Source organism: Gossypium hirsutum, chromosome D01 (genome assembly GCF_007990345.1).
Source record: "Gossypium hirsutum isolate 1008001.06 chromosome D01, Gossypium_hirsutum_v2.1, whole genome shotgun sequence".
Lineage (NCBI taxonomy): Eukaryota > Viridiplantae > Streptophyta > Magnoliopsida > Malvales > Malvaceae > Gossypium > Gossypium hirsutum.
Window position 1 is genome coordinate 818,737 of NC_053437.1, and position 20,990 is coordinate 839,726.

Below are 20,990 nucleotides of genomic sequence, written 5' to 3' on the forward strand. Positions count from 1 at the left end.
TTCCGTCTTAGTTTATAAAAAAAATTTAAAATTTATTAATAAAAACGTGACACATAGCACATTTTTGTTGAAAGTTGATGTTTTTAAATTAAATTGAGACGAAATTAATAACTTAAATACGAAAAATAGGTCAATAATTTTAAGCAGCAAAGTAGGAAAAAAAATATGATTTAATGCGAATTTGTTATTTAAGCAAAATAATAATAAATAGGAATATGTTTAAGAATGTAATACAACATTTTGATTCGGTAATTTTCAAAATTATATTAATGCAAAATAAAATTAAAAACATAATATAAAATGGAAAATATTTGGTACCCTGGAGTTTTTAAATTTGTTAAGCAGAATTAGGGATTGACAGGTATTTTATAGGCGTATAATAAATAAAATTTTTAAACTGCTTGTGGAATTAAAAAAATAAACTAGTAACCGATATAAAATATGTCACGACGTAAAAGAGAAATACGAATACAATATTTAACAACATGACATAAATACTAAAAAAAAGGATAAAACAATATTTAGTCTTTGAATTTGATAATTTTTTTCAATTTAATCCTTGAATTTTTTTTATCTATATTAATATTAGAACTTGACAACTTCTCTCAATTTCGGTCAATGTAATGAGTAATGACGAGATACTTTGATGTTATGTCACATCATCACCTAAAAATTATATTTTTTATTAAAAAATTCAAAAACAAAATATAAAAGTTACTAAGTTCAAGGATTAAATGTTGTTTTATCCTAAAAAATATATATCTATTTGACCGTCAATGTTTAAAGTTCGCAGTTATCCCGTGTTATCTCAAATATTCAAACTAAAAATTATTATATTTTTATTGAAAAGAATTAAATTAATTAGTTATAGTCATCTGGTGGTTATGAAATGAATAAATTTCTGCCTAACCTATAAAAAACCTTAAAGAGAGAGGAAACAACCTCAAAAAGGGGAAAAGAGAGACGCGAGTGGGTGTATTCCATATATGCTTTTTTTTTATAAAAAAATACAAAAAATATATTTAAAAAATTAAAACCCCTAAAAATAGGATCATTTGGCAAATATATGAATTAAAAAAAGTAATTTAATTATGTTAATAAATTGGGTTTGGAAAACTCAAATTGAGAGAGAAATTTTGAAGGAGGCGTTACGTATGATATCTGAAAAAAGAAAATATTTTCATGTTATCAATATGATGATGTGGCAAAACATTTTTCATCTGTCTAGAAAATATATATTTAAAATTACAAATAATTTGATGAAAAATAAATTAAAAATTTAAGTGAGAAGCTATTTTAAATAAATTATAAAAAGTAAAAGGAAATGGTTTTAATTTTAATTTTATTTGTTGAGAAAATTCAAAAATCAAATTAATTAATATAAATAGTGATACATACATGCATGCATAATATTTAATTAATAATTAATGACAATTCTTTTTATTCTACCACGCGCCATTTGAAGTGAGTGGACCCAAGTGTCCCGAACCTTCGGGAGACAAACGCTCGATTACGATTTGAGTAACGAAAAGCTCGACTGCGTGCACTTCACGCATACGAGTAAGAGTGTATTGCTTATTTAAGTCGTAGTGAAAAAGGTACCAAAAGTGCAAAAAAAGAAAAAAAAATTGCTTGAAGAAGAAAATCCCAGCGAGAGTCAGTCTGCAATCTGTCTTTGTTTCTTTATAAATTTGTAAACCAAAAAAATTAATTTCTTCATTTAATATTATTATTTTTATATTAATTATATAATTATTTTGTTGGAGAAAAATATAAATAGCGTTTGTTCTTCACATAGTCCAGCTTTAATGGCGTGAGAGCGTACACAAACGGAAGAGAGTATATATATGTATATGTGTTTATGTATATGTATATGTATATGTATATGTGTTTTTTCTTAAAAGTAAAACCGTATGTGATCTCCTTCAATCTTTGCATGCTTCACCAAACTCTTTTACAAAAAAAGAAAACCCAAAAACCCAAAATATGATTTCTGATATCAATGAAATGAAATGCCATTTGGTTTCCAATCCTTGAAGAAAACCCACGCTTTTTTTCTTTTGCTTTTTCTCAAAATCTGAGCAAAACCCAGATGTTAAAAAGTGGTAATCTGTTCTGGGTATTTGTTGTTTTTTTTAAGTTTTTTTTTTGTTTGATTTAATCTGATGTTTGTGTTTTGATTGTTTCTTTTGTTCTTGTTGTTGTTGTTGTTCTTGTTGTTGTTGTGTCTGTTTGTTTGTGTTTGATGTTGGAATCTACTGCTGAGATTGGGAACATGAAGGATGATGAAGAGTTTGAAATGTTATTAGATGAGATCCCTCATGCAACATCTCATAATCATCATCATCATCATCATCAACATGAGAGGAAGAATCATGTGAATGGGTCCTTACATGGCATGTATGGCAATGGTTTTATGTATGATGATGACCCATCATCAAGTTACTTACATAATCGTACATGCGTTTCCCCTGTAAGCGGTTTCTCTTTACTATCAGATGGTTCATCTTCAAGCTTGTTTTCACACAATGGGCAGTCTTTTTCTGACCATGGATCACCACCACCACCATTAGAGGACTTTAAGCCACACTTGTTTGGTGAACTTGATCTTTGTAGGAACTTTAGTAAACTGTATATTAGCAATGATCAAGAGAATTTGGGTTCTAGTTTTAGAGATTTCTCCCTTGAATCCAATGGGATTCAACGTTTTGATCAATTCAATGTTGAGAAACATGGTGTTTGTGATACATTGAGGAAAGGGTTTTCTGAATTTATGCCTTTGAGTTTCAATGGTGGGATGGCATTTTCTGGTTTGCCCCATAATTTATTAGGTCCTCAAATGTATCCTCAAGGGATGGGTTGTTGGAATGGTACAATGAGATCACCATGGCAGAACAAGGATCAAGCTTGTAATGTATTGAATTTAAGCCCTTCTTTGAGTAATGGTGAGCTGATTGTTCATGGTTCTCCCCGGCCGGTTCGAAACATGTTAAACCAGGGGATGCCATTGTCCAATGGCTTGGCTAGACCTAGAGCTCATTCAAATGTTGGGGCTTTTAGTAATGAGGATAGTTTCATTATTCAAGGAGATGGTTTAAATTATGTAATGATCAATAAGGGGCTTGATTGTTCGAGAGGGCTAAACAAGGCAAAGGATATTGGTGCGAGTAAGCATCGAGAAGGAAGGTTGCAACTCGATAATTGGTCTCAATTTGCACCAGCTTGTGGAAATTCTAAGAATGCTGCTAAGTTATGTACCTCGTTTTCTTTGCCGCCTAAGTATAACTCGTTGGCTGAAGCTCGTGGATATATATACTTGATAGCGAAAGATCAACATGGTTGTAGGTTTTTACAACGGCTATTCGATGAGGGTACCCGAGAGGATGTTGAAATGATATTTAAGGAGATTATTGATCATGTGGTCGAACTTATGATGAACCCTTTCGGGAATTATCTTATGCAGAAGTTATTGGAAGTGTGTAATGAACAACAGAGAATGCAGATTTTGTTAATGGCTACTGAGGAACCGGGTCAACTTGTTAGAATATCTCTAAACACGCATGGGTATGTATGAGAACACCGTGCTTTCGATATGTTTGTATTTGCTGATTGTATTTCTAATATTGTTTTTCCTTGTTTCAGGACTCGTGTGGTGCAAAAGTTGATTGAGACACTCAAAACCAGGCAACAAATTTCGCTTGTTGTATCAGCTCTTGAGCCTGGGTTTTTATCACTCATCAAGGACTTGAATGGCAATCATGTCGTACAGCGTTGCTTGCAATGTCTTAGCTGTGAAGATAACAAGGTAAAGCCTTCCATCTTATAGATTTCTAGGTGTTAACAAAGGGAATCTTTTCTGTTCCATTCTGGTTTTGTTCCTTAATTCAAAGTAAAATGTTAGTCTCTTTTTGGGGTCTATATGTGTAATTGTCATACATGATTGCATTCCTTAAATCACAACCAAATTAAGCTTTAGTGACACGAAAACCGGAATGCATCATATTGCATATCGAAACTTCACAACTGAAAAGAATTACTTAGTGATACTTTGTGTAACCTAGTAGTTTTGCTTAAAATTCAATTAAGACAATGATGCATGTGTGCATATCAAGTTTTGTTTGTTCATCTCTTTTTCTCGAGCCATTTACTTTCCTCAGTAGCAGACATTGACAATGGCCTTTTTTTCCCGATCATTTTGACAGTTTATTTTCATTGCTGCTGCAAAGTATTGTGTTGATATTGCAACTCATCAACGCGGCTGTTGTGTATTGCAACGATGCATCAGTCATTCCACCGGGGAATATCGAGATAATTTGGTTGAAGAAATATCCTCCAATGGACTTCTACTTGCACAGGACGCATATGGGTAAGTATCTCTGCTTGCATTTTCCCGGGAAGAAAGAAAAGGAAAAAGTAAACTTGACTTTCATAATTTTGACATGTAGTTGTTTATACAATTATAAATTTCTGGTTTACCGAGTAGCCAAACTTTCTGGTTTGACTGATAATGCAAAATAGTGCAGTAAGCTGAAAATCTTCTTTGCATGTTTGAATGTATTAATGGCTTATTTTGTATCATGGACTTGTATTACGATAATAAATTCAGACATTAAACATGCTGAGCAAGTTATCATATCGGTTTAGTGTTCATATTGTTATCGGAAAACAACTGTTTGTTCTTGGTTGGCCTATATTGTAACGAGACTGATCAGTTCATTCCAAAAACGGTATTCCCCGGTGCCCCTGAATTTGTTTTTCGTTTTGCAGAAATTATGTTGTTCAGTTCATCTTGGAATTAAAAATTCCATCTGCCACTTCAACTTTGATCTCTCAATTTGAAGGGAACTACGTGCACCTCTCGTCTCAGAAGTTCAGCAGTCACGTGGTCGAAAAATGTCTCATGGTGTTAAATGACGAGAGCCGATCGAAACTCATTCATGAATTGCTGTCTACAGCTCACTTTGAACGATTGCTTCAAGATCCGCATGCAAACTACGTCGTGCAAACCGCTCTCCGTGTATCCGAGGTTCGAGAATCAATCACTTTTCCCATTATTTACAAAACCCCCACTCCCTTGTTTTGATTCTTCATTTTTCTTCTTTATATTAGGGATCTCTGCACAATTCCCTCGTAGAAGCAATTGAGTCCCATAAAGCAATATCACGCAACAGCCCGTATTCGAAGAGGATTCTCTCTCAGAAGCTACTCAAAAAGTGAATGTACATTCTCCCCCTTTACTTTTTGTTGTTTTGTGTCAACTAAAACTATCATCTATATATATATATATGGAAAAACCGGACTTGAAACCGTAAAAACGAGCTCTCGCGTTTAACCTGAGGAAGAGTTTTTGTCTTCTAAAAATGGCATGGGAAATCCCCTTCCATGTGCTCCAAAGAGTGTAAAAGATAAAAAAGCAATTTTGAACTATAAAGTTGCTTAATTTTTGGACATTGTATTATTTATGTTGTCTTGTTGATCTTTATCTATGGTATTTGGATGTTTTCTTTTGCAATTGTACAATGTAAAGAATGTTAGGGGTTTTTTTCTTCTTGTTTCGGTTCCGTAGTTTGGAAATCGAGGAAGAAAGGGTTGCAGATCTTGAGATTCGAGTCTTTGATTTATAAGATCTTACTTATTAAAGAGTGATTGTATGAACCAACTGAATGCAACAAATCGAAATTTTTTTTCACTTTGGAAATAATGAAAGGGGTTGAGAATTTCAAGATTCAAATATCGGATTTGCGATACGAACCAAATTTTGATTACAACTCGTATTCGACATTCATTCCGTTTTTTAAAAAGATTAGTTGTGTAAACCAAACCTTGATTACAAACTCGTATTTGACATTCATTCTTTCTAAGTTTTCAAGATTCAAATATAGATTACCTTTCAAAAGTTTACTGGTATGAATCAAATTTTTATTTCAAACGCATATTTGACATTGAAGAAAGTGCGCTCCCTCAAAATAGTGGAAATTCATTTTAAAAAAAAAAGATTAGTTGTATGAATCGAATTTTGATTACATGCTCGAATTCGATATTGATTCTCATGAAAAAAGTGCATTTTTTGAAATAATAAAAAGGATCAAAGATTTCGAGATTTTAATATTGTATTTTTAATTATATTTAATTTAATTATAACCTCGAATTTGACATTCATCTAATATTAGAAACATTATTTAAAAAAGAAAAAAAAACCTTATTTACAGTTTGATTTAAATTATTATTGAATAATTATAAAATATATCAATATTAATATAAAATCTTGCAAAATATTCATTCTCAATTAAATTTCAATCGATTAATTTATTAAAAAAATCATTTAAAAACTGATGTATGGGCAAAAAAAAACACAGTTACAATAATTAAAATAGTATTTAATTAATTAATTTTAAAATTATGAACCCGACAAGGCCAAGTAACCTACGGGAAGTAGCGCGTCATAAAATATTCCTCGCCAAGTGGTTCGGGACACGTGTCGACATTGCGAACCATACACCTGACGTCAACCAATCACGTCGCTGAAACTGATTGGATCTAATCGGCCTACCCTCATTCCACGTGTCCTTCTTAGCTTCATTTCCCTTCACGTTTTAATTTTTTTGAAAATTAAATCATACATTTTAATAAATAAAAGTTTCTAAAATAATAGACCCAATTAATACATTTTGTTAGCTGCAAAATATTATTAATTCTTATGATTCTATGTGATTTAATTTTTTTGCCCAATATTAATTTTCAAGAAACATTATTTAATAATTTTATTTTCGACATATAAAAAAATATTATCTTATAAATTATATATGGACAGATCGAGTTAAGCTTAATTTTTTAAAATTCTATTTGGGACGGACTTGGACAGAAAAATAAACTCATATTTTCTATTGCGCTAAACTTAGTTAAAGAGAATAAGTAGAATATTAGAATTTGGTTTGAATCCGACCCAACTCAACCGTGAATTTATGTATTTAATTTCAATATTTAATTTATATTTTACTAATAAAAAGAATACACAAAAATGATCTGACATTCGTTAAATTATATTGTGAGTTCTTGTACTATGTGTAATTTGTGAATTTAGTCCTTGTACTTTAATTTGGTCGGTCCCTGTATTTTTTAATTTTGAAATTTTAGCTATGGAAAAAAATATAGATATTAAATTCATTAATTTTACTATTTCTAAATTATTATGCGACAGACATATTATCACGTATGTAATGTCATGTCAATTTATTATTTTCATATATTACTTACTAATGGCTAGTTAAAGAATTTAACGATTGCTGATTGCGTTATAGCTGGAATTTTAAAATTTGAAAAGTATAAGGAAGAAGAATGATCAAATTGAAGAACATTGACTAAATCTATAACTTTATGTATAGTACAAGATTGATGGTAGAATTTAACCGAACAGATTTAGCTGCTACCACTTGAGTCATGATTTAAGTTGAACAATTTTAAAAAGTAGAGGAATTAAAATGGACTAAATGAAAGTTATAGTATATAGACTAAATTCATAACTTACACATAGTACCGAGGTTGATAGCCGAATTTGACATGGCTAAAACATTTGGTCGTTGGCTTGAAACAATGTTTTGAAATTGTAAGGCCATACGATATCGATAGTTCCGCTCCACATTAGCTTTGCAAATTGCCGGTAGGCCTTTTCCGAGAAATGGTAGGCATCGAAAAAGAGATAATCGTCGGGGTTCTCACATAAAATGAATTCTGTTATCCCTCTCTTCCCTCCGCAGCTATAAACACCTCTGCCTTCACCGTACCCACAACATGCTGTCGCATCCTTGAAACCTTTCATATCACCACCCACAGAGAACATATTATTATTCCGGACTCAATGTGAATGTTGAATGTAGAAACTGACACAAATATTTCAAAAATCTGGCCATATCTCATATTTAAGCATGTAGAAATTTGACACAAATAGTTCATAGACTGTTCGTGATATATTGCCGTGAGTATTGGCAATGAAAGTGTTGAAACTAAGCTTGTCAATTGGGCAAATCGGATAAATCTAGATTAATTAATGAATTTGAGTTTTAAAGATTTCAAGTGATAGATCAATTTCGAGTTCTGATTATTTTAAATTTGAAGCTTAGACTTTTCAAATCGATTCATTTAAGTTTAGATTATTTTGTGTTGAGATGAGAGAGAGATGAGCTAACATTACCATATTTTGAAGGGTTGTTTAACCTCTCACTAACAGATTCAAAGAAATTATAGTGGGCATATTTTAACCCATTAAGCTTCTCCTTCAGCTCGTTTAGGGCTTTGGGAAACCCTGAATTGTGCAGTTCTGCTAATTGTGTGATTCCATTAATGCAACAGCCCCCATTCTGTGCCTTTATGTATGGCAAACAACCCAATGGCATCATCTCCATGAACCCAAATTTCCTCCCTCCTTTCTTGTATATTTCCTGAAACCAAATAAAACCCCGATTTCAAGCAATTTCAGCTAAGAAAATAGAATGAAAAAGTTACAAAAAATTTGGATTTTTTAAGGGTTAAATCATTGTTTGGAGCTTGAACTTGGCAACTATTTTCACATTGGGGCCTGAACTTTTTTTTTTGTCTAAGTTAGTTCTTGAACTTGACAGTTGTTTCCACATTAGGACCTAAACTTTTTTTGTCCAAGTTACTCATTGATATTTCATTGAAAACCCTAAAGTTAATGCCCTAATATGGAAACAATTGACAAGCTCAAGGACTAACTTTGACAAAAAAAGTTCATGCCTCAATGTGAGAACCATTGCCTTGTTAAGGCCCCTATATGGGAACAATTGTCAAGTTCGGAGGCTAATTTAGACAAAAAAGAAAGTTCAAGCCTCAATGTGTGAACAATTGCCTAGTTTAGGTCCCAGTATTGGAACAATTACCAAGTTCATGGACTAATTTAGATAAAAAAAAGTTCAAGCTCCAATGTGAAAACAATTGCCTAGTTTAGGCCTCAATACGGGAACAATTACCAAGTTTAAGAACTAATTTAGACAAAAAAATTATTCAAACTCCAACGTGAGAATTGTTAAATTTAGGCCCAAAGTAGTGATTTAAATTATTATTTTTTAACCATGAAACTTACTTTGACAGCAAGAGTCAAATTGCCAATCACCATGGAAACAAACTCTTCATTTGAGACCATAGTTGAGTTTTTTGTCAAATAATCATTGCCTCCTATGCCAATCAAATAAACAGCTTTGGACAACAAATTTTTGGCCTTTGCTACACCAAGCTCTTGTCTCAATGATGTCTCAACTTTCTTGAAGTATTTTATTTGTGTTCCCAAATCTACAACCTGAATTTGACTTTGGTTTTTAATCTAAATATGGAAACAAAATAAAGCTTAAAATTAAAGGAGAAAACTATGTTGTAACATACTAATCCTTGATGAGTTTCAAGTAGGGCACCAGCTCCGGCAGATGCAAAGTTCACCCCATTTCTAAACTCAGGGTTTCCTGGCTTTAAATATGGTGGAATTAATGGTAGCCCTGCAAATTGAGCTGTAACAAAATTGTAAGTTTAATGAATTTTCTGATCCAAACTTAAAAATCCGAAATTTAACTCTGCTATACTTAAAAAAAGATGACATTCAGTAAGTGTACAACAGTTTAATATCTCGGAGCTTAGCTTGATTGGTTCGTATGATCATCCTTAGAGAGATAGCGTTCAATAAGTTTGGATTTTAGTTTGATATCTATAATCCTTCTCTTCATATTACATTTTTGTTTTATACATGTTGGAATTTATTGATCTAAACTAGATATGTTTAAGGGTTAGGTTACATTCCCAAACTTGAAGGTCTGCCCCGAAATTTGGAGGTTTGAAAAAAAGTATTAAGCTTGAAAAATGAATTTGTGCAAAAAAAAAAGAGAAAAGGTCCATTTAAAAAATGGGCCGAGTTTAGGCTCCAATATTCAGAACTCGAGTTGAATCAGCTCGACCCTTTTTCAAGTTTATGATATGTTGTTTTTTATTTTTTATATTAGTAATTTATATCATGTGGAAACTAAGATATATTATTCTATAAACTTGGGTTAGCTGTGGGATTAGGCAAAATTTGAAGTCCATATTCCGGAAGAGGCTGAGTTTGGACGACTACATATGTTATTTGTTGACACATTTGGAGGCAAAATTTTATGGTTGTTTCAGTGGCTAAAACGTAGCCACAACTTCAAGCATTGTTTTATTACCTTGTCTATTTTCAGAGTTGACAAATTTTAGAATAAAAGCATTGAACTATCTGTATTGAAGATATTTAGGCAAGTTAAAACCCAAAACATGAAGGCAATTGAGTTAAAGTTGAAGACTTGAAAATTGGTTCTTGCATATCAAGTTTGATCACTAGCGGAACAAGTAAAATCTCTTTCTATATTTGAAGACATTGAATTACGCCAAGAGTCTTATGAAATTATTATCTTGTGCTAATTTTTAGTTTTACTTTACAGAAAAGTTCTTAAACTATGATTCATATGTAAGCAAAATTTAAGTAGTGTATAAGCTTAACTTTTGTCTAGGTTAAAGACATCGAGAGATTAAAGAGAGCACAAATTTGTTCAAGTTAGGAATGTGTTATGTGTGCATTATTTTTGTAATCAATCAAGAGGGTCTCTTGTATTGCAAAATTAAGCTTTCAACAATGTTAGCCTTTCAAGGGGGAAGCTTAGTGAGAGAGTGATCTGGTCTTTGTACAACAATGAGGACACTAAATTGGTGAGAGTTAGACTAATGTTAGGACTTAAATCATTGGTTGCACTATGAGAAAGATAGTAGATCATTGCTCTGGGTAAGGCCCTGTAGACATAGATTGAGGTTGAATTGTGTAAATAAAATCTCTATATTCATCTTAACGTTTATGCACTTTTGATTTTGTGGTTGAAACTATGGCCACGGCTTCTATTTGCTAAGTCAATACCCCTCATTTCTACAGTACTGATACCATGCATAGGACTGACCTAAATTCGACCTAAGTTGGCCCACAAACATCTCTAATTAAAACTCGAAGCGTTTTGAGTCTTTAATAACTCAGAGATATTCAACAAGTCAGGGTTCGAATTCCAACATCCATGTCTCGTTTATATCAAAAATAAATAAATAAATTTGGAGCGATATATATTTACCAATAAAATCCGGGATCAGTCGGCCGTCGGAAAATCTACCAGTAGGGTAATTGAAGAAGGTCTCACCATAAGGCCAGAAATTGGCTCGGAAATCAAGGATGGTGCTGATATAATTGTTGTTTCCATTATCCAAAAGTGAATCACCGAAGATGAACAAAGCAACATGGTTTTCATGACGGAGCTCAATCTTATTATTATGGCAGCTAATCAAGTTTACAAATATGAATACAACTGATAAGAAGAAGCAAATACATTGGCAACTTATTGATTTTGCCATCATATAATGAAGAAGATAGAAGTGGGTTTATGTTTTGAATTATCGTGGTTTTTATGGTTTGATTTTCCTCATATTCAATGCAACTATTTTGTCCTTTTTCATGTGGAAAATTTCTACCATTTGATTCTACTAATATATATATATTTTAAAAACATTGTATTATTATGAATAAATTAATATAATTTATTTAACAAACAGCATTATCACCAGGGGCGCTGGCACAGGTCTCGACCCCCCTTAAAATAGAAAAATTTTCATCTAGGTCATTTAAAGTTTTAAATTAGTAAAGATAAAATTATATTTTTTCTCCTTAAAAATGATAAAAATTTGATTTAACCTTTTAAAAATTATAAAAATATAGACTATTCAGATAATAAAGTTTCTAAAAGTCAATCTGAGCTCAGTTGATTACTTGATTTCTCCGTCTAAAATGTTTGGGGCTATATATTGACAATGATACAATGTTTAATCATTTGTATTATTAATGAATGTTCATTGAACCATGTAATGTTTGACTTTATATTATATTATATATATATATATGAAAGCATTCATTTTCACTAATATAAAAATAGATTAGTTTTACATAATTACATGATTGTTTACCTGATTTATATATTAAAAAAATACTATTTTTATTACTATTTTATACTTATTATATTTATTTAAAAAATTTTGTGCATGTACAATATATTGCTTGATTTAATACTTAATTTGTTTTTAATAATATAACCTACTTTTTTTTAACAAACCTACTTTAATTTCTTTTAATTATATAAAAAGTTCCAAAATTTTTGGAATTTTTATTTTTTAATTTAAAAATGATTTTTAAAAATCTTCATTTTATTTTTTTAATTTGAAAGCTTTTTTTATTTTTTATTCATAATTTTTTAATCTTCTTAAAATGTAATTTTTTTAAATTTTTTTAGGATTTTTATTAAAATATGGGGAAAATATTTTTTAATACTTTAAGAATTTTTATGTGTTTATAAAGAGTAAGGTTAAATTCATAAAAATTGTAAAGGTTGAAGACTATAAAAGTTGTTCTATTTGCTTTTATAATTGCCACATTAACAATAGACAACAAAATTAGACGAAAGTTAGTAAATGGATCAAGAATTTTAAATTAAAATAAAATTATTTTTGACGTAATGTTTAAAATTATTAATAGTCCCTCTTCAACCCATAAATAAGAGTATAATACGCTTTAACGTATTTGAATCCACTTTCTCTTACATTGACAACAATACTCATGAGTTAAGACTCAATCGACTTAAATTTTAAATTTTAAATTTTAAAAGAATATAAACAGTGTAGCAGATTTAACATGAAAGAAAATGAGCATTACTATTTAGATGATTAAATTAGAATTATAATATCCAAAATAATTTGCACTTCATTATTTTTAACAAAGCAAATGCTTAAAATTCAAATATAAACTTCTAAAATGATGACATTTTTTCTTCTAAGATTTTTAATATCCGATAATCACATTATAGAGCTGGAAACCGATTCATATTTCCTCCATTCACAAGACTTGAAACCGAGAGAGATCCGAAAACTCGGAATGGTGAAATAAATTAGTTAATGGCCGAGCAAACTCTTCGGATTTCACTGTTACTACCCGTCTTCACACCTATATTACTCATCTTCACCATGGACTTCGCGAATTCCTTTCCGAAGTTCAATTTTCGAACGCCTTTCTCGCCCAAGAACTGTTGTACAAAAGTCCTTGTCGACGCATCGGTCCATAACTTTTGGTCCGACTCGAGCACTCCCCGACCGTTTTTCAAGTTGGTGAAGAAAGACGTGTCGAACTTGTTAGCACTACCGGTATCCAAATCAACACGTCGGAAGTTGTTTCCGTTTTGCGGGCAAAGTGATCGGAGTTGAGGGAGAAATGATGGGTTGATCGTCGGGTCCGGACCACCATTGGTGAAGTTGTTTAATCTATAGTTAAATACCAAGCAAGCTGCTGTCCCTATGGTGTGTCCACCTATATGATGGAATTTAAAAATCGGGTTAAGTTCAGGGCAAACTTATATATATTGTCAATATCATGTATATTTGTGTTTGTCTTATTCTCGACTTAACCGATTGATTAGATTCGAGGTAAAAAAAAGTTGCTTACCAACAAGGGTGACAAGGTCTTGAGTGTTGAGACCAAAGCGAGCGAACTGTTGCTTTTGGGACTCAATGGAGTCCGTAAAGCCAGGCAATTTTGCGGCATCTGATTGCAACGAAAGCTTCCCATCTCTACGTCCTGTCGGCACCTTCCAATTTATTCCTTTTGTCTGCATTTTCCAAGGTATTAGACTTTTAGCGACGATAAAATAAGTCGTCACTAAAAACTGTAATATAATAGTTTAATTATAGTTTTAGTCCCTCTTTTATGTTCAAAATTTAGATTTTACCTCTCTACTTTGATTTGGTCTTTTTTATTTTGGGATAAAACAACATTTAGTGCTTGAGCTTGGTAATGTTTTTTTTTTTAGTTTGGACACTAAACTCTTTTTCAGGACGGCATTAGTCTTGGAACTTGGTAACTTTTTTCAATTTGGTCTGTAAATTTAGATAACATTAAGGCTTAAAAGTTTAAAAAGAAATTATATAAAATCTGAAAAATTATAGGGACATTATATTAAAAAAAATTTCAGGTGATGACATAGCACAATATCAAACTATCATATCATTACACTTTAACATAATTCAAGTTTAGAGACCACATTGGAAAAAGCTAAATTCTAGCACCAATATTGATCAAGGAAGTTTTAAGGATCAAGGTAGAAAAAAATGCCAAGTTTAAGGATTAAATATTTGATTTATTTTTTTTATGAAGTTGAATTGATAACATTAACATCCTTAGTTGCTATCATGATGAGGTGAATTTTTTTACTGTTATTTAATCTCAACAACTAACATTATAAAAGCAAATTATCAAACTACGATAAAAATTAAAAATGCAAATTTTAGTTAGTAGAGGGATTAAAATCAGTATTAGACCAATATTAGAGAATTCGAGTGTTTTTGTTTACCAAGACGACGGAATCACGAGCAGCGAGAGCTAGAATATCAGCACACGAAACGACGCCGGGACAAGCAGCTTCAAGCTTAGCTTTAGCCTCGTCGATGACATCAAAGCCTCTCAACAAGCTATTCTGAACGGCTTTCCTCTCCGTATTAGGACCGTCGATAAGGACGGAGCCATCACAGCCATTAACGAAGCAATCATGAAAATGCATCCTCAACAACCCCGGCGCAATAGCTGGATTTGAACGGAAATGGGATTCAACAGTCGACTTAACGATGGATTCCGCTCGTGGGCATGTTTTTGAATAGAACCCGACCCGAGTGGTTCCTTGCCCGAAACCAGTCGGAGGCATTGATAACAATGTGACAGCCATTGTAAGGAATATGTAAGAAGGCTCCATTGTTGATGAGGTTGAAGAAAGCGATTTTGGGAGTGATGGGTGGTTTGGTTTTTGAGGGTTTATTTATAGGGAAAAAAAGGTTAGGGTCAAAAGTAAAGAATGTCGGCTATAAAGGAATCGCCATTACCAAAGGAGAAAAGAAGGTTTTGGAACAATAATGGAGTAACTATGAGTGTGTAAAGAAGGTTAGAGGAAGCTGCTGGGAACACTGTAATGGCGAGCTGGTGTTTTTGAGGTTCACGTGAAGAAATGTCCTTTTTTGTTCTTCAAGGACGTGAAGCGATGTTATTTGGCAAAAGATTCGTTGTATAATAATATTATATCGACATATCCATAAAACATGGAGAAACGTGATAGAATTATGAATAAAATATCAATTTTACATCTCCCATGAAATCTATATTATATAAGGTTAGAGTGAATTGATTTTTTTATTTATTTTTATTGTTAAAAATAATCTTTATATGTAGACCTGATCATAAGGTAAGTCATCAATTCAGGTCGAAAGGTCTCTCTGAAAAATAAGAGGATTTTAATAAAAATATATGTTTGACAAAAAATAAGACCGGTTTAAAATATGGGTTGGGCCTTAGGTAAGATTTTTTTGCCCTAGATCAAGCCTGACATGAATTTGCCTAAAATTTTTCCCCTACTGTTGTTTACTTCTATTTTCCTGCCATTTTAATGTTGTTTTGCCATTATTTTGTTATTATATTGTTACTATTTTGTTATTATTATTTGAATGTTGTATAACTCTTATTTTATTATTAATTTTGCTACTATTTTAGAGTCATTTTGCTTGCCAAGTTGTAACTATTTTAGTGTTATTTAAGCATGAAGACTTTTTTTAATGTATTTTCAAACATTAATTTTTAATGTTTTTAGTAATTTATTTTTATATAAAAAAAATTAATACTGGCTGGCCGAGTCAAGCTCGAATTTAACATTTTTTATATGGGTCGGGAGTAGGCAAAATTTTAGGCTAATTTTCGAGTCGGACCTAGAATTTTGCATCGTCTTGGTCCATGATCAGGTCTACCTATATGTCAGCAAGAGTTTCAAGTAGCACACCACGTTGCACTGTCTAATTATTCTATTAGGCACTCCAGTTTTTAACAGTGCAAATGGATGAAATTTTTAATAAGAAAGATTGCCTCTTTGATCTAACATATATGGTCTAATTTTCTCATTTTCTTAATAAAGACGGTAAAATGTAATTTGACTCTTAGTATAGGGGTCTCCATGGTATTTTACCAAAAATTGATGATAAAAAAATTACAAATATGCCGAGGTCTATTAGGTCAAGTTGTACGGAGTTTAATATTCCTAAATTTGTCAATTGAGTTAGTCACGTTAAGAAAATTTTCTTTTACCAAATATATATAGATATATGTTTGTCAAAATTTTTAAAAGGTCCTTGAAGTATGTACTTCTTGCAAATTTAATCTTCTATTATAATTTAATCTTTTTTTTAAAACAAGTAATTTGATCAATAAGTATTCTATTACAATTTTATCCTTGTAGTTTATTTTAGTCCTAAAATCAATGATTTTTTGCTAATTATATCCAATAATTTAACATAATTTAGTTTTTAAAAATGTGGTGTCATTATTTAACTCACATTCTTCTGTATTGACGATAATACTCATGCCAATTGAACTAAAATTCAATCGACCACCCAAACAATATATTGTTTATAAAGTTCAACACTTTTTTTTCACATTTTAAAAAAGATTAAATATATAATATTTATTTTCACTCGTAACAAACAGTAATAATCCATGAAATTAATATAAAAAAACCCATAAAATATTAAGAGAAATGGCTATAGTTTTAGATTTAGATTAATGCCAAATGCCTTACTGTAAAGTTACCAACCAATCTTTTTGTAAAGTTGCCATATGCACGTTGTGGGGTTGAGTTTTATATTCTATTAATAATGTATATTTAAATTTTTAAATAAAAGAATTCAGGATATCTTAATAAAGTTTTGGTTTAATAATAAATCATAGTGTGGTTTTAAGATTTAAAAACTACACATGAGCTTTAGTCTAATGTGCAATACTATACATGAATTTCGATTATGTAGAATTTTATACAATAAAGGTTAATTTGATTCAATTTTCAATTTTGCACAAATCATTAACACAATTATTGATATAACATTATCTAACATTAACATACAATATACACATATAATTATATTTATTCAATATAAAAAAAATTGACGTATTTATTTCTTCAAATGTGTACAATTGAATCAAAATCAAAGTTTTATGTATACATTTAAACTGCAATTAAAGTTTCATTTATAAAAATTAAATCAAATCAAAGTTCATGCATCAAATTGAATGTTGAACCAAAATTCATGCAGAATTTTGATATTTATCCCCCAAAAAAATTGTTTTTAATAGGGAAAGAAATCTTGGAATTGTTTTTAATAGGGAAAGGGATCTTGAAATATTGCCTTGCATGGAAGGAAGAAAAAAAAGGCCAAATTGGGTTTTATTTTTAAGTAAATAACACCAAATCAGAAGATAATTATGTCAATTATTGTAAATCTATATTATATTTCCAAATTTTGATTCCAATTAGTATATATATAAAGCTCAAAAATGTGAAGGCCAAGTATCACACTTAGAAAACACGTCAAAATTTTTTTCTGGCAAATTAAATCCTTAAAACATGGGCAGAATTTCTCTCACTCATGTCTTCATCCTTGCGCTTCTTTTCATTGGTTTGTTTACTTATATCCCTTCATTCCATATTTGTATTTATATAGTGTTTTTCTAAGTTTTTGAAGAGTCGAGATTGAATTATATATTTTTATAAAAAATAAAATGTAATTTAATTTTTAATATAAAAGTTTCTATCGATTTTATTTATTGTAGTTATTTCAATGATAGCCACTGTTGAAGCACAAAAGAGATGCGCAGAGGTGTTGAACCCAAGTAGTTGTTTGCTTGCGGAATGTAGACAGGAGTGTTTCCAAAAATACCCAAGTGGAGTAGGACAATGCGTTGAAAATGGTGGAACTCCTCTTCAGCCTACTTATGAGTGTCTTTGTGTTTATAATTGTCCTCTTTAATTTTTTTTTATTTCTATTTTGAATTTCAATAATAAGTAATGAGATTATTTTAAGAGATAAATATGAATTTTGATTCAATATTGAATAACACACATGAATTTTAATTTTGTGTTATTTTATACATAAAAATTTAATTTGATTCAGTTTTATCAACTTACTAACATATTTATTGAATTATCACCATTTTATATTGATATCTTGCATATATAAACAATTATATTAATTTGATATGAAAATAAATTTATGCATTCATTTTTTTAATGTATGCATATGAACCAAAATTTAAGTTTTTTATATATAACTGCACCAGAACAAAATTAATATGACCAAAGTTAAATTTAATTTATTTTAATTCTATTTAAATAAATATATATTATTTGTGACTATACTGATAAATTTCTTTAAAAAATTTATTTCAAAAAAGAATATAAATACTAATACATTATTTTTTTGCTATGATAAATAAAGATCGTCGAGCCCAAGCTCAACTAATTACAAATTCAACCTAAAATATTCCAAACTTTCAATTTAATAATTAATTTATTTTGTCAAAAATAATTCTTAAACTCTTGTTGGAATTGTTTAAAAAATAAATATGCGATGAACCTATCATATATTTTTATTCAAAACAATAAAAACGGTGGTGCGTTTACCTGCGGTTAGTATAAAAACGGGAGTGATTGTGAGATTAAATATTGTAGTGAAACTATAGCGTGAAATAACAAGAAAACTAAATTCACCGCACTGGAGATAAACACCCATCCGAAGGGGCCCTTGGTTTAGCAAGCCAAGTTAGATTTCGGTAAATAACAACAACAACAATAAAAAGTAACTTGGGTTTATATCATACCATACCAAAGAGCTGGGAAATCACAATAAAGGAGCTCATACAATCCAATTATTATCATACTGTTTCTTCTTTCACAACAACATAAGATTTTTCATCACAACAGTAATGTTGCATCAAGTGTTCCTGTTGTTAACCTTGAAGCAAAACATTCTTTTCAAAGTCTCAAATCTTCTATTTCTAAGCAGCTTCATTGTATTTCTTTTAGATTCCAAATGCCTAAAAGGCTGCTCTACTGATGTGAATTTATGGACTTAAGGCTTGGAGGTAAAAGTATCATGGAGTTGCCTGTATTAGGAGATTGCATTTTGCCCAATTTATTAAAAAATTGGACACATTAATCCATGTATGTTAGATTAAAAAGCAGCTCCTATAAAAAATTCTACTACATCCATTTCTACTGTTAAAAATTTATCCCTGTACGTCAGCATGAGGTACACGTGACATGTTATGTGTCACCGTTTGGATATTTTGTCAACCATGCCCGTTTTTAACGGCAGAAACAAATGGGATTTTTAACCGAAGGAGCAATTTGCTCTTTGATCTAACGTACAAGGATTATATTGCCTATTTTTGTCTATTTTTTGAGTAAAGAGGCAAAATGCAATCCAACTCCTAATGAAAGGGCCTTTATAGAACTTCTACCGGCTTTGGAAAAATATAGTATCTAATCATCATTATGTAGTAGAGGCCTTGAAATCCTAAGCTCTAGTTTTTGGAACCGAGATGGCTAGATCTTTATGGTATTCCCAAAGAACATTAATTTTACGGTTCATGTCTTAACCTTAATTTTTAACTTTTTAAGTACAATGAATAAATCTCAAATTTTGTTAAAGTACAAGGACTAACAACATATTTTAACCTTAATTTTTTACGATGTTGGTGTGACAACCCGTGTGGCAGTCCACATATACTTCATGTTAACATGACACTATTTGTCTTATGTAACACCCCATACTCGACCCAGTCGCTGAGTTTGAGCTACGAGATGCTACATCCATTGTCAAAGCAACTACAATCAATTATAAACAAAGAAACTATTTACACATGCAAATAAGTATATTACATATTCATAATATGTTACATAATCATTTGCAAGTCTTATAATAGCTTACGAAAGCTCTTATGCTAACATGAGGTCGAATTAGGACCAAATTGTAAGTTTTACAAAATGTTGAGTTGACATCGTGACTTTGGGGATTCCTTTGTCGCAACGCAACTCACTGTGTAACAACTTGTTTTCCAGTGGTGACGGAATAGTGGTTTTGGGACCACAAATTTCTGTCATGTCAACTCGTAATTATTACTTATAGAATAATTACGGAGTCATTTGAGTCGTATTAATTTTTGGTTAAGAAATTTTACCGTTTAGATAGTTAAGTAGAGAAAAAGGACTAAATTGAAAAAGGTGAAAAACTTAGTAATTATTGCATTTAGATGATCAAATAGCTTAATTACTAAATTAGAAAGGACCTATGTAGTAGTTAGCCCTTATTTATTAATGATAAAATAAATATGTTTTAATGGAAATTTTGTAATTAAATCAAAATTTAAACAAAACAAATAGAAAGAACAAACATTTTCTTCTTCATTTTCTTCAAATTCATGCCAAAACACAATTGAAGGGGGCTCCAAGCTTCAGTTTCATCTCCCTAGTGCATGCGAGCTCAATTCTCACCTATTTATTGTAATTTTTATATTTTTGATATTGTTGCAACTAGGTCCAGCTAGCACGTACTTTCGTTTTTGAATCTATTAAAAATTTTAGAAGTTGCCATTGATGAATATTGGTTTTTTTTTTTATGATAATTATGTTTTTGAAGTTTTGAGCGTGGTACTTGGATGTTTTATGAAGTAATTTTTATTATTTATTATATAAGGATTAAATTGTTAAAATGTCAAAAATTCAAGATTTGATGGTGAATTAGAGGTATAATTGGGACTGTTTAAGGGCCTGGATTATTTGACTATAAATTTTGACTTGATAAAATGGTTAATTTGATTATTTTCGAGTTAGAGGACTAATTTGAAAAGGTTGTAAAAGGTAGGGGTAATTGTGTAATTTTAGAAAATAAAAGGGTATAAAAATGTAGAATAAATTTGAATATGAAATGTAAGCTAATAATTGAGAAATTTTACATTTTAGATCAAGACCTTGTTGATTTACATGGAAAAGGGAAAATTGGGAATAGTCCCTAAACTTCTGCAACTATTA

The 20,990-nt window shown here is 30.7% G+C and overlaps 3 protein-coding genes and 1 long non-coding RNA gene across 4 annotated transcripts; 2 read left to right on the forward strand and 2 right to left on the reverse strand.

The window, feature by feature from the left end:
• Window positions 1-1,714: 1,714 nt before the first annotated feature.
• Window positions 1,715-5,512, forward strand: LOC107928934 (putative pumilio homolog 7, chloroplastic). The gene is made up of 5 exons (XM_016860243.2): window positions 1,715-3,564; window positions 3,643-3,805; window positions 4,203-4,366; window positions 4,768-5,026; window positions 5,110-5,512. Exons 1-5 carry the CDS (start codon window positions 2,246-2,248, stop codon window positions 5,215-5,217), a joined length of 2,013 nt encoding a protein of 670 aa, XP_016715732.2. The 5' UTR covers window positions 1,715-2,245; the 3' UTR covers window positions 5,218-5,512.
• A 1,824-nt stretch (window positions 5,513-7,336) lies between these two features.
• On the reverse strand, window positions 7,337-11,448 carry LOC107928857 (GDSL esterase/lipase 1). The gene is made up of 5 exons (XM_016860131.2): window positions 11,133-11,448; window positions 9,394-9,515; window positions 9,098-9,310; window positions 8,189-8,435; window positions 7,337-7,809 (listed from the first exon to the last, which is right to left on the reverse strand). The coding sequence occupies exons 1-5, from the start codon at window positions 11,410-11,412 to the stop codon at window positions 7,562-7,564; spliced, it is 1,110 nt and encodes a 369-aa protein (XP_016715620.1). The 5' UTR covers window positions 11,413-11,448; the 3' UTR covers window positions 7,337-7,561.
• A 1,337-nt stretch (window positions 11,449-12,785) lies between these two features.
• Window positions 12,786-14,960, reverse strand: LOC107928809 (peroxidase N1). The gene is made up of 3 exons (XM_016860086.2): window positions 14,445-14,960; window positions 13,541-13,703; window positions 12,786-13,405 (listed from the first exon to the last, which is right to left on the reverse strand). Exons 1-3 carry the CDS (start codon window positions 14,838-14,840, stop codon window positions 12,990-12,992), a joined length of 975 nt encoding a protein of 324 aa, XP_016715575.1. The 5' UTR covers window positions 14,841-14,960; the 3' UTR covers window positions 12,786-12,989.
• A 2,517-nt stretch (window positions 14,961-17,477) lies between these two features.
• On the forward strand, window positions 17,478-18,042 carry LOC107928810 (uncharacterized). Its single transcript, XR_001692712.2, has 2 exons — window positions 17,478-17,577; window positions 17,732-18,042. It is a non-coding gene; the product is annotated as an uncharacterized lncRNA (long non-coding RNA).
• Window positions 18,043-20,990: the final 2,948 nt, after the last annotated feature.

Bases quoted from the DNA above. Each gene is read 5' to 3' on its own strand.
- LOC107928934 (XM_016860243.2), top strand. From the start codon at position 2,246: ATGTTGGAATCTACTGCTGAGATTGGGAACATGAAGGATGATGAAGAG. The intron at 3,565-3,642 runs GTATGTATGAGA...TCCTTGTTTCAG, and splicing joins ATATCTCTAAACACGCATGG to GACTCGTGTGGTGCAAAAGT. The intron at 3,806-4,202 runs GTAAAGCCTTCC...TCATTTTGACAG, and splicing joins TTAGCTGTGAAGATAACAAG to TTTATTTTCATTGCTGCTGC.
- LOC107928857 (XM_016860131.2), bottom strand. From the start codon at position 11,412: ATGATGGCAAAATCAATAAGTTGCCAATGTATTTGCTTCTTCTTATCA. The intron at 9,516-11,132 runs GTAAATATATAT...ATTTTGTTACAG, and splicing joins ACTGATCCCGGATTTTATTG to CTCAATTTGCAGGGCTACCA. The intron at 7,810-8,188 runs GTAATGTTAGCT...GTGATATGAAAG, and splicing joins AAACAACCCTTCAAAATATG to GTTTCAAGGATGCGACAGCA.
- LOC107928809 (XM_016860086.2), bottom strand. From the start codon at position 14,840: ATGGAGCCTTCTTACATATTCCTTACAATGGCTGTCACATTGTTATCA. The intron at 13,704-14,444 runs GTAAACAAAAAC...TGGAAAATGCAG, and splicing joins CTCGTGATTCCGTCGTCTTG to ACAAAAGGAATAAATTGGAA. The intron at 13,406-13,540 runs GTAAGCAACTTT...TCCATCATATAG, and splicing joins AGACCTTGTCACCCTTGTTG to GTGGACACACCATAGGGACA.